The sequence below is a fragment of the Armigeres subalbatus genome, unplaced genomic scaffold (assembly GCF_024139115.2).
Source record: "Armigeres subalbatus isolate Guangzhou_Male unplaced genomic scaffold, GZ_Asu_2 Contig245, whole genome shotgun sequence".
Lineage (NCBI taxonomy): Eukaryota > Metazoa > Arthropoda > Insecta > Diptera > Culicidae > Armigeres > Armigeres subalbatus.
Genome location: NW_026942982.1, coordinates 208,218 through 222,925, shown reverse-complemented (window position 1 = coordinate 222,925; position 14,708 = coordinate 208,218). Strand labels below are relative to the sequence as shown.

The window sequence follows — 14,708 nt, the reverse complement described above, 5'->3', positions numbered from 1 at the left end:
AGAAGCGTTACGGTTGCTTTGTGTGATAAAATTAAAAATAAAAAAACTTCAAAACTCATTGCATAACAAAACCTAAAAAACAACATAAAACTCAATTCCCTAACGTTTCTTTCTTTCGTTCCTTTCATCGACCCGCACGGTTCGCGCCTATTCCATAACGGTCGTTTTCCGTTTCCTCGTACGCTGCCTGTAGAAATCTAATTCCGACACGGTGAAGATGAGACGACAACGGCGACAATCTTCGCGTACGTTCCTCTTCCGATGGTCTAACTCGTAATGAGGGACCCCAGGTTCGAGTCTTACCGTGCAGACCCTCTATATGTTTTCTGCACATATTCTATACTCACACAACGATCGCATCATCATATCCTCCGGTTGCCGGTTGCGGTCGATGACTGCAGTCGAGCGGCTGTCCTCAAATCACGCAAGCAAAGGGTCGAACCCTTCTTAAAGACGGCAGGTGCTTTCTTGTAATCGCAAATCTTTATCCCGGTTCATCCAGCTGAGCAGGAGCGGGAACCTGCGTCGAAGGATATAATGAAGAAGCGAGTATTATGGTAGCAGGAGCATTACGCGCGTACATACAGCAGTGGGTGCTGCAGCGTGCAGTTTATCTGCAAAAGTGCGTTTCAAGTTCACCTTTAAAATAATGCACATAAGAAGATTATTATTTAGAGTATGTTATAGCATTTACCAAAAGTATTTTCGGGCTTTGATGTATGCTTAAATTAAAATAATATGCCTTCAATTCCTTACCAAAGATTATTCGAAAATTTAATTCAAATTTTATCGTGTATTAGTATTCAAAAGGATGCTCCAACAATGGGTCTTATGTTTGATAATCAAAACGTTAATATTTGTTTGTTATTATATTTTGATCACATCAAATATTACTCCTTCAATATTGGTCACAAGATATTCCATAATATTAAACGATAATCAAAACGTAAAATCTAATCCCAACGATGAGCCAAATCAAGTACAACATTATTTGAAATCGCCAATATATAGTTATTACTTTATGTGTAACCTTAAAATATCTACCGTGAAGAAAACACAACAAACGTAAACTGTACTTTTTGGGAGAAGATCATGTGTCCTTGCGACTCATGCCACTGCGTCACAGGATTCCCTCATTTTTTCCTTCTACCATGTATGTGCCTATACATCATGAACTGGTGTACTGAGTAGACCGTAATCTAAATTATACGAAAACGTTCGTACTCGGCACACTCCGCTTTTGACGAATACACATCTGATCGTAGTTAGTCAAGTTTTGCAGGAAATATTGAAATAGTATATATTATGGCAATAATTATTCAGCTAATCAGTGATGATGCCTTTTTCTTGCGTTATGGAAGGTAATAAGAAGAATATAGGAAAGGTCAAAATAGCACTTTAGATAGATAAGTCATATGATTTCCGTTTATCCACATTTGAAGCACCAATTTAATTGATTCTAATCTACATTACTGTTTGGACTATTTTGAATGGCCAACATTCTACATTTATTCATTTATTCTTCTTCTTAGTGGCATTATACATCCCCAACTGGGATATTGCCGCCTCGATGCTTAGTCATTCAGCATTTCCACAGATATTAACTGCGAGGTTTCTAACCCAAGTTACCAATGTTGCATTCGTATATTTATTAGGCTAACACGATGATACTGTTATGTCAGGAAGTCGAGACAATTTCAAACCAAAAATTGTCAACTGGCACTGGAATCGAAACCCAGCTACCCTCAGCATGGTCTTGCTTTATAGCCGCGCATCGGACCGCTAGGCTAAGGAGGGCCCCATATTTATTCATTTATTTAGTAGAATATCTAAAAGTTGGTATCGTGTTCAAAATAAATTTCTTTTGTTCTATCCCAGACCAGCGTAGAACTCTGTTTACTGAAACGGAAATTTATTTAAGGATATCCACCTGAAAAGAAGGGAAAAAATTGTTCTTAGATGTATGTATGTATAGTTTTCATTATTATTAATTCATACTAGAGCCGGAGTGTTCTCTTCAGTTCAGAACAGTCGCCTCCATTCACATCAATCTCTGGCTACATACCGCCAACCTGGTAGTCCGCGGAATTTGGTACGGGATTTCACTACGGGTTTTGTCAAGGAAAATTGTTCAATGTCAAAACATTTTCCATGATTGGGTTTATTTTGCATCGGGTTTTGAGAATTTGCGTATCCGCGCCCGTGCAATTACACACGACTGACCATAGGGAAAGAGAACTAGAAGAGGGATAGAGAGAGCGAGAGAAAGATGATATCATAAGTGAGTGAGCGAGAGTTAAGAGAGTGAGTGATCGAAAATGAGTGAGTGAATGAGGGTGAATAAGTTGAGTAAGTGAGTAAGTGTGAGTGAGAGAGATAAAGAGAGAGTAAGTGACAGCGAGATTGAGATAGAGTGACTGAGAGAGAGAAAGAAATAGTGAGAGCGAGTGGAACAAAGATTCTCTATTTGTGGAGAGAGTGCGAGAGATGAAAAGCGAATGAGAGAGAGAGTGATAATTTCTCTCTTCTCATAACTAATTTCACTTCTAACTTCTCATTTTCCACTCCACACTTCTCATTCTGACTTCCAACTGCTCATTTTTCAATGGGTATACCCCGTTAGGCATAAGTACATTAGGCATAATGGACGTTAGGCATGATGGACTATAGGCATAATGGACATTTGGCATAAAATGGCCAAGTGAGTCTTTTAATGAATAAATTTGTGTACTCGATCACATCCTAGTCAATCCTAGTCAAATAGTCAGTGTGAAATCATTATAACAAAACTATGATAAATGAATTTTAATAATCATGATTGACAATATTTGTACTTACTTTCTTTTGGACCCAACAATTTTATTAAAAATCTTAAATGTTATTAAAAATGACTTTATTTACAATATTAGTTGATCACTTCAACGTTTAGAATCTAGATTAGCACTAATAGCATTTAGTAATCTTTCAAAGAAAATTGATCAGCTTTAACTATTTTCACATCTTAGCCTCCTGGGCAACATCTTCGTTTCTTTCGTTATCGATGTGCCGCTAGTATTCCTGATATCCATCCTGCATAGTATTTGATTTCTCGTTTTGTTTCTCCTAGAATTCGTATGACGACACCAACATTCTTAATCCAACGACTATGCCAACTCTCAGCTTGGTTGCTAGTCCGTGAAACATTATCCAAAACATTAGTATGAACTGACCAGAAGGAGGGTGGAAATAGGAGTGAAATTTTAAATGCCTTCTTCGCTTTTCTCCGACTGTTTGTTTCAACCACAAATGTGTTTTCAACATAAGCCAAATAACATCATTTTTTCTGATGCTTCCTGTTTCATAACTTCAAAGGCTTTAATACGTTATCAGGTATAACGAAAGCCAAAGCTTGGATCTTTTGAAGGTGCTGAGTGACTGGATTCATAAAAATTATTCAACAATTTATGCTGTTGAACAAATTTGAAGAGATTTTGACTCAAGTAGAAGGAGCAACCAGAATGCTGGCATCTGGGAACCTAGCTTGACGGAATATCAAGCCTTCTCGAAGTCCGTGATGATGTATCTTGGTTCCAGCTCAATTTCAATCGCATCTGGAAATTTAGTAAATAGTTTCAATTCAATATCGATGGACAATCTATAGTAAAATAACGGAAACTAAAATATTTTTTTTTAGTTAGTAATGTAAAACTTAAAGCACATGGATTCAAGAATGATCGAATTAATGCATTTATTATCGGGAGTGTAAAAATGAAATGTTTTCAGGGTGTTCCTTCAATCCAGTATTTTGCGGTCGGTAATGGCGACGTGAGTTCCCTCCAGTCTGACATTCAAAAGGTGGAAAACATTAGAACTCATCTAGTTTGCAATGGATTATTGAAATTTGACAATAAACGTCAACTATCATGAGAAAGAACAAGTAGGGGAAAAAAGACGGCTTTGGCAGGTTTTGTTCTTGGCGACAATATTCTTTGATATGCAAAGAATGTTTAGGCCAAATTTGAGCAAAATCAGTCATAAAAACCCCCTGACAATATAGAACAAAACCTGCCAAAGCCGTCATTCCCCCTATTTCCATTTGGATTTGTTCTTATATTTATAAATCCTTTAGATATATTTTCTCATTTTCAGGCGTACGACAAGCCAAACAAGAAATGCTTTGAAGACATCTTCTGTATAATTTTCTCAAGATATTTTTTCGCTATTTTATATGGTAGCCTTGCATTTTCTTGCATGAAGGAGCAACCGGTACAACCTTGAATTCAACCAATATCAATATCAATATCAATCAATCATTTCCATCGCAAATTAGTGTGATTATCGTAAATTAAAAAGTATTTCATTAGGTAAGCCAAAAATATTTTATATATAATTATGCATTCTTGAAAAATTTAGACTAATTTAGTAGAGTATCTTGACGTTGTTCGAACCAAGAAGCTAGTCGTCCAATTGAATAGAGAAGAATGATGGGGATTTTAATGAATTTTTATTTCAGTGGGCCTCAAAGTCTTCTGAAACATTCCCCATTCGTTGCATAACTTTGCAGTTAATGCCTTCAAGTTACAAAATCAGTACATTCACATATTTAATTATGTGACAACCTAATGATCGCCCAGCCTAGTTGAAACTTTCTTATAATCCACATTAAACCTTTACTGCGGAAGTGTTTCCTCATATCGAATGGCGAACGGTTATTATATCAAAGTTCATCTTTTCAAAATCGATTCATATGAAGGAATTAACCGGTTTTGTGACTTGAAGATATCGCTCGCATGAAGATATTTCAGATGTTCTACAAAGTCCTTAGGGCCCTCCTTAGCCGTGCGGTAAGACGCGCGGCTAAAAGCAAGACTATGCTGAGGGTGGCTGGGTTTGATTCCTAGCCGGTTAGGACATTTTCGGATTGAAATTGTCTGACTTCCTGGGCATAAAAAGTATCATCGTGTTAGCCTCATGATATACGAATGCAAAATGGTAACTTGGCTAGAAACCCTCGCAGTTAATAATCTGTGGAAGTGCTAAAGGAATATTGGAGCGAGGCGGCTCTGTCCCAGTGTGGGGATGTAATGCCAATAAGAAGAGAAGAGAAGAAGAAGAAGAGAAGACTTGGAGCCTCATCCAAAGATCTAGGGAAAAATATTCAGGAATCGTTCATTAAGCGGTTCTTGTTTGGCCTAAGGTTAAGGTTCTTCATAATGTATATTTCCTATTTATGCTCCGAAAATAAGAAAATATGGATGAAACTTGTTTAACCAAAATCAAACCGTGAAATGCTTGTTTTCCGTCAAAGTAGTTGATGTTTGCTGTTTTCAAATTTTTCATTATCAATTGCAAACTAGATGAGTTCCAATGTTTTCTACCTCTTGAACGTCAAACTGTAGGGAACTCACGCCGCCATTACCGAGCGCAAAATACTGGATAGAAATTGATTTTGAAATTCCATCGGGAATCTATTCATAAATTCATTTTGGAACCCTTCTGAGAATTCTTGATTTTTTTAGAGAATTGTTCTGAGAATACATTTAAATTTTTTGAAAATTGTTCTGGGAAATTCTTCGAAAAATACATTCGATATCCATCGAAAATTCCTTTAGAAGAAATCCTTACAATTTCTTAAGATTTTTTTTCTTGAAAATTCTCTCATGTTCTCTCATGGAAATTCTTTAAAGAACTTTAGGAAATTCTCCTGAATTACTTTATTAGAAGTTCCTCCGGAATTCATTCGTAACCCATCTTAGAAATTCCCCCAGAGTAATTTTAGAAAATTACGCTTATGATTGCTAGCAACGGATTCTCTGTAAACCATCCGATTTTTTTTAAAAATTGATCCTGAAATTTCTTTTCGAACGCCTTGAGATCTTTAATTATTATATATTTTTTTAATACATTCATACATTCATGAAGAATTTCCGACCGAATTTCAGAAGATGTTATCAGAACCTAATTTATTTCCCGAATAAATACTTAGCTCTCTTTAGGTATTGCTTCGGGAATTATTCAGAAATTCCTTTGAAGCTTGATAAACGTGTTCAATTCTTAAATTTGTTAATTCATTCATGTTTGAAAGCTTCCTGATTGTGTCAGAAATTCTCTGATAATTCCAGCATTTTTCAGGTTTTCCAGGTAGAGTCACCCCAGAAATTCTGGAAAATTCCAAGAACTTTCTATGAATTAAAAAAATCTCATTCATAAATAAATCATGAAAATCCAATTTCTATTAAATGAAATTTTTTCTCCTTTCGAAATTTTTTCAGAAATGTCTGGTTAAACTCAGCGAGTTTCCTAAAACTCCTTAGAGTCTCCGTGGATTTCAAAAATGTTCAGTAAATTGATAAAATATTTTGTTGAGTATTCTGAGCAATTTAGAAAATTTCATGAAAATTCTAAGTTATCAAATTTGATTATTCTGAATAAACAATCTGAATTAAGCTAAAAGTTCTGTAAATTGAGAATAATCAATAAATATTTTGGAAAAAACTAAGATTCGTTGATAGTTGAAAATATCCTGAAAAATAAAAATAAAATCTTGAGAACGTTATAAAAAATCATCACGCCGATTCACGACGCTGCTCGCCGGTTAATGGCTTCGGCGTGATGCCGAAAACGCCGCCGCAAAACCTCTGACAAACCGCCGCGTCTATTTTTGGCCCGCACACCTCTACCACATTCGCCATGTTGTATGAGCCAATATGATGTTGTTGCATACCAGAAAGAAGTATCGGATTCAAAAAAAATTTTGAAAATGATTCTGAAGTTGCCTCCGTGGTAAAGTACCAATGAACTTCATAAATTTCTAATATTGAGACGATCAAATGTCCAACAAAATAATTTCCAATTTAAAAAAATCTGTAATCTTCTATTGCAACGATTAGCTAATTGTACCTTAGTATAAATTAGGTTGTTTAGCTTGTTGAAAACATTGTTCAATGAAACCAGAGGAAAAATTCTAACTGCCAGAGCATTGAAATGTATTAATATAACTAAAAGTATAGAAATAAGGATGATAGTGTTAAGAAAACACGGAACATAGTCTGGCAGATGAATACATGTTTTAGGCAATTAGAAAAAAATGAAGACAAGCTTTCTAATTCAAGAAGACTATTCAATTAATAAGCTGTTCATATTTGTTGTTTCTCAACCATAATGACTAGCAACTACGATGTGTACAGTCAATCAAGCTATGCTATAGGACCGATGAGTGAGAAGTGAGGTGTAAGAACTGAAAATTGTTATTCCTTATTCCTTCCAACTTGCCTCTCATTTTTTCTCGCTTCTTTCTTCTTCTTACTTCCTTCATCCTTATTCTTTTCTTCCTTCTTTCTTCATCATTTCTTTCTTCTTCTTAATTTATGCTTCGATCTTCTTCTTACTTATTTCTTCCTCTTCTTGTTTTTCTTTTATCCTTATTTTTCTCTTTCCTATCTTCTTCTTGTTCTAATCTCTTATTTTCTTTTTCTTTTTTCTTCTTCTGTCTTCTTTGTTTTACACAAAATAATATTTTGAGGGGGCAACAAAGTAAATTCGGATAATTTTGAGGATTTTCAAAACATTCTTTAACAAACCTGAGGAGTATTTCTGATTTTTTCATTTTAATATTTATTTTTATAATCCCCGCCCTTGACCTATCGGAGACCAGTAGGACAAAATGTTAATTAAATATTTGTAACGGCCTTACTTGTCTTCGAATTAATCGTACAGACAGATACTACTAGCTAATTATACTACTTTTAAAACACACACTTGGTCATATTATAATTAAAATAAACATACACTTCATTAAAACGTCGACAACAAACATTGAACGGGTTATTTCGTCCAAAAACGGTGCGGAAATTTGTATAGCGGGTTGATCTCGCAGGAACGTTGATGTTGACATTACTCAGCAGCGTCGGACAGTCAATATTGTAGGACAAGATATCGAACACGAACAACCGTTGAAGAAGGTTTCTCCTGCTACTGAGATGATAAATGAATTAATCCACAGCGATGCTCATATTGGGGAAGGCGGACGGGCGTCTCCACGGAGTCGACGAGCGCAAATCGAATGAAATTTCGTTAAATCATTCGATCCGATTACTCTGCACATATGATATGGTCCACACGAGGACAGGTATTCTAGTGTACTGCGAACCAGAGCACAGTAGAGAGTTTTCAAGCAGTATATATCTTCAAACTCTCGAGCGTTTCGTTTTATGAATGCAAGCATTGCATACGCCTTGGCGGTTGTTGTAGTTATGTGCAAATTGAAGTTGAGCCTGAATTCAGCTGGACGCCAAGGTCGACGTGCTACTCTTGATACTGGCGGCAGACATATTATAATCGAAGACAGACGGACATCTAGGATCTGCTGAACGATATTACATTGCATTTTGACGTTGATTTACATTCAATTTAGCGTACACCAGTTATCGACGTCAGCTTGAGGACAGCATTCTACCAAAGATGACACCACTCGAAAGAATTTCAAGTCATCAGCGAACGTCGCTTTCGGGGATTTAATTGTAGTGCAAAGATCATCCACCAAAAACAAAAAAAATTGAATGGACCTAAGTAACTTCCTTGTGGAACGCCGGAAGAGATAGCGAAAGAGTCCGAGCGGGTTCCGTTAATGCGCACGTACGCTTAACGTTCAGTTAAGTAGGAATATATCCAACGAGTCAGCCAGGTTCTTCTTCTTCTTATTGGCATTACATCCCCACACTGAGACAGAGCCGCTTCGCAGCTTAGTGTTCATTAAGCACTTCCACAGTTATTAACTGGAGGTTTTCTAAGCCAAGTTACCATTTTTGGTATCTGTATATCATGAGGCTAAACGATGATACTTTTATGCCCTGGGAAGTCGAGACAATTTCAAAACGTAAATTGCCCAGACCGGCACGGGAATCGAACCCAGCCACCCTAGCATGGTTCTTTAGCCACGCGTCTTACCGCACGGCTAAGGAGGGCCCTAGTACAGTGCAGGCCCATTCTGTACAATTTATCAACAGTCAATAAAATCTCTCTCTCTCTCTCTCTCTCTCATTTCTTGTTTCTGATTTCCTCAGAAAAACCTTAATCTCACTTGATTAAATGAAGTTTGCGTTTTCATCAACTCGCCCACTCACTTCTCACTACTGTACCTTACTTCAAATATCTCACTTCACTTTTAAGGAAACAAATTTTATTCAGCGAACGGCATTCGGCCAATGGAAAAAAAAATATAATGCTCACAATCTCATTACTCCTTACCTCGATAGTCCCTTCAGCATCGAAAAGGAAGAGTCACTGTAGCATGAAAACCCAGTAGTGATGTTTCTGATTTTAGAATAATTTAGGTCATGTGTTAAAAAAATATTTTTTGTCATTATTGCAGTCGAGGCTTATCACTAAAATGAAAAAAAATAAGACAAGGATGATGATTTTGATTTTATTCAATACTAGAGACCTGACGAACTTTGTTTCACCTAAATTGATTTAGTTATTAGTTCTTGAGTTATGCAGAAATTTCTGTTTCATTTAGGGTAGCCCCCTTTCCAAAGGGAGGGTCTGAACCATTTGAAGAACCTTCTCGCCCCAAAACATCTGCATACAAATTTTCATGCCGATCGGTTCAGTAGCTTCGGAGTCTATAAGGTTTAGACAGACAGAAATTCATTTTTATGTATATAGAAGAAGAAGAAGAAGAAGATTAGTTGGTTTGTTTTTAATGAATATTACAATCTTTTTACAATTATGAATTATGATACATAAATTAATAGTGTACAATCTATTTTACAATCGTAGATACATAGATTGCGATATGAACACAATCCAGATACAACTGTGTCTGTAATCGATAAAGTACAATCGAGGAAGTAAAATGAGCGAATGCGCTTGGGCTTGCGTTTTATAACCAGCCTCATCGATCCTAGCATGACAATTTATTCTACGACTTCGCACGAGATTTCGATTGCGTAGCTATATGGGAGTTCTGTTCTGTCTTGCATCTGCCTGATTCCAGACGATTGTAGGTATAGCTGAGACCGTCCAAAGAGAGACGGTATTTGGGGAACCTGTACCAAAGACGGAATACAACAAATGGACAAATATAAATGATGTTTTATGTAACTGAGGGTACGAATCATGGTAGCATTTGAGCGCGCACCGATACCGTAGTAGGTAGCATCTGATCATGCTCACGTTCGCAACAACAACCGTAACATTCAAATTTCAAAATTGCTGCAAAACTGAAGATGAAAATTTAAAAATAAACTAAAACATCTCCAGAAACCCATGTGTTCGATATGCTTTCACCTGTAGAATACTTGATTATCAACTCAACTATTTAATTTTCGATGCTTTATCATTTTATTCAATTACATTGTTTTACTTTTAATCATTTAAAAACCCTTCTTCTTCTTCTTCTTCTTCTCTTCTTCTTCTTCTTCAATGGCTCTAAATTCCAACTGAAATGACCTGCTTTTCAACCTGTATTCATCAGCATTTCAGTTACAATTGAAACTAGAAAACTTTTTCAATTCGCCATTGCATGAGTATGTTCTTTGTGGCAAGTGACACCATGCCCAGGAGTCGAGAATGTTTCCCACCGAAAACATTTTAGACGAACGAGATTCTAACTCATCATCTCCGAATTGGCGATACGCTTTGCCGCAAGTCTACTGAAGATCCAAAATTCTAAAACCAATATTTTCATTTCTTTATATCTATAATTTTGTTAAACGTTGTTGAAAGTTTTCTTTATTGTTATCCTTTACTCAGTACAGAATGGTTTGGAAACATCTAGGTTTTTCAGAACGACATTTTGTATTCATTATTCAGTCAAGAATGAATTAGATAATTATTTGTGCCTCTAACAAATGTGTATTGTATCTCAAAATTTTGTTTTGTAATATAAATTCTGAAAGTTGCATTTAAAAAACCAGTGAATCGTTGCCAATACTTTGAGAATCACTAACATCGTGGAAATATCCCAGTTAGGGGTGCGATGCCAGTATAAAAGAAGAGGAAATATGAACGAAGGATACTTCAATGTGAAATTTTACTTATTGTAAGTGATTTAAATACAACACTATTTTCTAAAATTCACTTTTGTTTATAAATCATGTTAGTTATTTTGTTTCCAAGTAAATAATAATTCACCAAATTTATCAGGTTGCAGAAAACCAAATTCCTAGACACTACATAAATCTCATAAATCACAAACCAATGAACACTTTCAAACCGTCAGTAAGGTACTGAATATTTTTAATAGGGCGCAAAAAATAGATACGAAAGGACAAAGAGCTTCAGGATTCTTCTCTTGCAGAATGACGATCATTGAAGTAATATTTAGCGCAGGTAAAGTGACAAAATCCTAAGATGAGCGCAAATAGAACAGTGAATATCGTTTTTGTTCCTCCTTCTAGGGTTTGCTCGTCGCCCTTATTGAGACTGGAATAAATAGGTAAAACGCGAAGAAGATAATGTTTGAAAGCGGATTTGTTGTTTTTTCTTCAGCTTCAGCAATTTCATTCAGAATCGCGATAATGCGTTTGAACCGGGATCAAATCGGGATAAAGCGGAAGACTGACCGGTTTAAATGTTCCTTTCTACGATTCAATTTCAATCCTAACTAATGTACTTACAGGAAGAGGAGGATCCGCTTATATACATTTAAATTCTCCTTCGTATCTTTTGTAGATTATGCTGAATATTTTCGCGGTGGTTCAGAATCACCAACTGTTTATCCAAAGTCTCTGCGATGAATCGACCAAGCGCGTTCGATTGATGCCCACGTGGGATGAGGCATGTTGAAGGTGGTTGAACCCTACCGTACCGATACCGTACCATGATTATCTAGCTGCTCGAACAACTCGGTGGAATGTGTTGATGTTTGTTTCTGTTAGAATAGTAAGCCATTCATTGAGTAGTAAATTTGTCACTCCACGATATTGTCTATACCCTGATTTTATCACGTTTTCGACCGTTTTGTCATTAAAAAATGAAAATTTGAATGCGTCTTCTTATTTTCGTAAATAATACGGCAAACAACACATTTTTGAAATAAATGGTGGTTTATATTAAGGCCAATACAAATATTAATTTATTTTATGTCCGGCAGCTCTTGAAGGATGAGGAGGGGAGTGAATAAAAAATCCATGAAAACAAAAAAAATCCATTCTGCAAATTCTTTAATTGAAAATTTAAATTAATGGCAAAATAGTAAAGAAAAATAATATGAATATTTGTAAAATATTTATCCAGTAGTGAATTTAACACAAAATTGGACAAACCTGTAGACAGGATGCAATAGACGCTACGCTCACCAATGCAAGAAACATGGGCGGTGTGTTGCCTGGGCTTCCCAACCCCTCACACAATCTGAGATGTCTTCTCAGGTGTCTGGTTAGATTCTCCTTAAATACCTTACTCCAAGCAAAGGACGATACACTGAAAACAACCTTGCTTTTTGAGAGTTACAGTTCCACTTGTTTTATATAAACATTCTTCTAAACAAGTTCAAAAATAAACTAATACTTTGTAAAATAAGCGATGGGTATTGTTACACAATACATAGGCTATAAGGCACTGGGATTGGTTTTCTCTCTCCATTCTTGACTTGAGCCCAAGTCTGATTCCTTCTTCTTCTTCTTATTGGCATTACATCCCCACACTGGGACAGAGCCCGCAGCTTAGAGTTCATTAAGCACTCCACAGTTATTAACTGCGAGGTTTCTAAGCCAAGTTACCATTTTTGCATTCGTATATCATGAGGCTAGCACGATGATACTTTTATGCCTCAGGAAGTTGAGACACCAAACCGAAATTGCTCTAGACCGCACGAATCGAACCCAGCCACCTCAGCATGGTCTTGCTTTTGTAGCCGCACGTCTTACCGCACGGCTAAGGAGGGCCCTCAAGTCTGATTCCTATCGACTTTTATTTCTCTGTTAGATTTTGCTGCCAGGATACCTCAGGTCTGCATCTGCTGCGATGTCCTGCCGATTCCTGTCCGGCGCTTGCTTGTAGATTTCGTCTCCGCTCTACGTGGCGTGTGGCCGGCCTACGCTCAATACATACCTTGCAAATCTATGTGATTCTCGCTTATACGCACCAAGTCCACTGGCGTATAACATCCTGATTTACGAGTATTCGAGGTTTGGTATTGCTTCGGACCGATTAGATTCCATGTTCTATGTTGATCTTTCCGCCGCTTGACGTTGGTTGGCTTTGGTTCGACTTTCTCCACTGTTTGCCCGGCTATCGGAGTTGTCATACTCAACGATTGGTCTTGCTAAGTTAATGGTAGGAGCGTACGACCAGGTTATTCAGTTTACTGTACATGGTAGAGCGTTGTTGCGTTGGTAGAGCAGTATCATCATCTGAGTCGATCGTTGTTCGATTGTTTCTATGGTGGTGGGTGCTAGAGCGGCCCTTGATTTCCTCGATTACTATGAGCAAAACAACAGAAATATAATACAACTATCGTTGCCTCACTCTAGCACTCCATTGACAGGACTCTGGGTTTGTCCAGAACTCCCTTGCTTCTAGGGACGCCACAGTTTTCTTGTGATTCAGACGATCCAGGTCAATCAGCACCAAATGGAGGGACTCTTGAAATTCATTGACTGTCCAGGATGATGCAAAGCATGATAGTATGGTTCTCACATGATTATACGGGGCAAAAATCTGTCGACTGCCGTCCCATACGAATTAGGAGTATGTATCTTGTGTGGCAAATACAATGGATACACTATGCCTAGGGTGTTGAGGAAGTTTCCAACGAAAACTTCCGACCGGACGAAAATCGAACCTGCTATCTACGATTGGCAACGCAAGACTACTGAAGACCCCACGGAAGGAATTTATATTGTCTGAATCAGAAAATCTGTGTATTGCCCATTGCTTTAACTGACCCCATTTAGATAGTCGCTGATGTGAGGCAAGGATGCATTTTATCTCCACTGCTACTTCTCATCGTAATCGATAAGATCTTGTGGGTGCGATTGACCATGTACCATACCTTGAGCTGTTTTGACAGTTCATTTCGGAATTTTTCCGGAAATACCTCCATCAATTGAATAGCAAAATCCTCTAGGATTTCATTCTGAATTTTTTTTCGCAACTATTTCAGAATTTCCTTCGAGAATTACTCTAGAAATTTCTTAAGGATTTTCTCCAAGAATTCGTCCATATATTTTTCCAGGAATTCTTTCAGATACTTCTAAAGGGAATTTTCTGCGGAATCGTCCTGGAATTCTTTCCGGACTTCACTCCAGAATTTCATTCGGAAATTAAATTGAGAGTTCCTCCAGCATATCTTCCAAGAGTTCTTCCAGGAATTTCTTCATCCGATAATTTCTTCAGCAATTCATCTGAGAATACTTTCAGGATTTCATCTGGGAAATTATCCATTAATTCCTCCTGGTATTTTTCCTGGAATTCTTTCAGATATTTCTCCGGAAATTCCTTCAGGAACTTCTCCAATAATTATTTCAGGACTTCCTTGTGAAAATTCCTCCGGAAGTGCCGGTGGAATAGCCGGAGTTGAATTTCTTGAGGAACTTCCGAATTCCCATTTCCCGTGAAATTCGAATTCCCTGTGAAGTTCCTGGAGGGATTCCCGGAGCAACTCTTGGAAAAACTAATGGAGGAGCTCCCGGAGGAATTCCCGAAGGAACTGCTGGAGGAACTCCCGTAAGAACTCTCGGAGGAGTTTTAGGAGGAACTCCTAGAAGAATTCCTCGAAGACC

At 37.2% G+C, this 14,708-nt stretch overlaps 1 protein-coding gene across 1 annotated transcript in view; it reads left to right on the top strand.

Moving 5' to 3' along the window:
• Window positions 1-14,708, top strand: part of LOC134203808 (zinc finger protein 184-like) — a 43,017-nt gene that overhangs the window by 14,307 nt on the left and 14,002 nt on the right. The window contains 1 exon segment of the mRNA XM_062678655.1: window positions 11,656-11,764. Within this exon segment, the coding sequence (XP_062534639.1) occupies window positions 11,656-11,764 (109 nt within the window).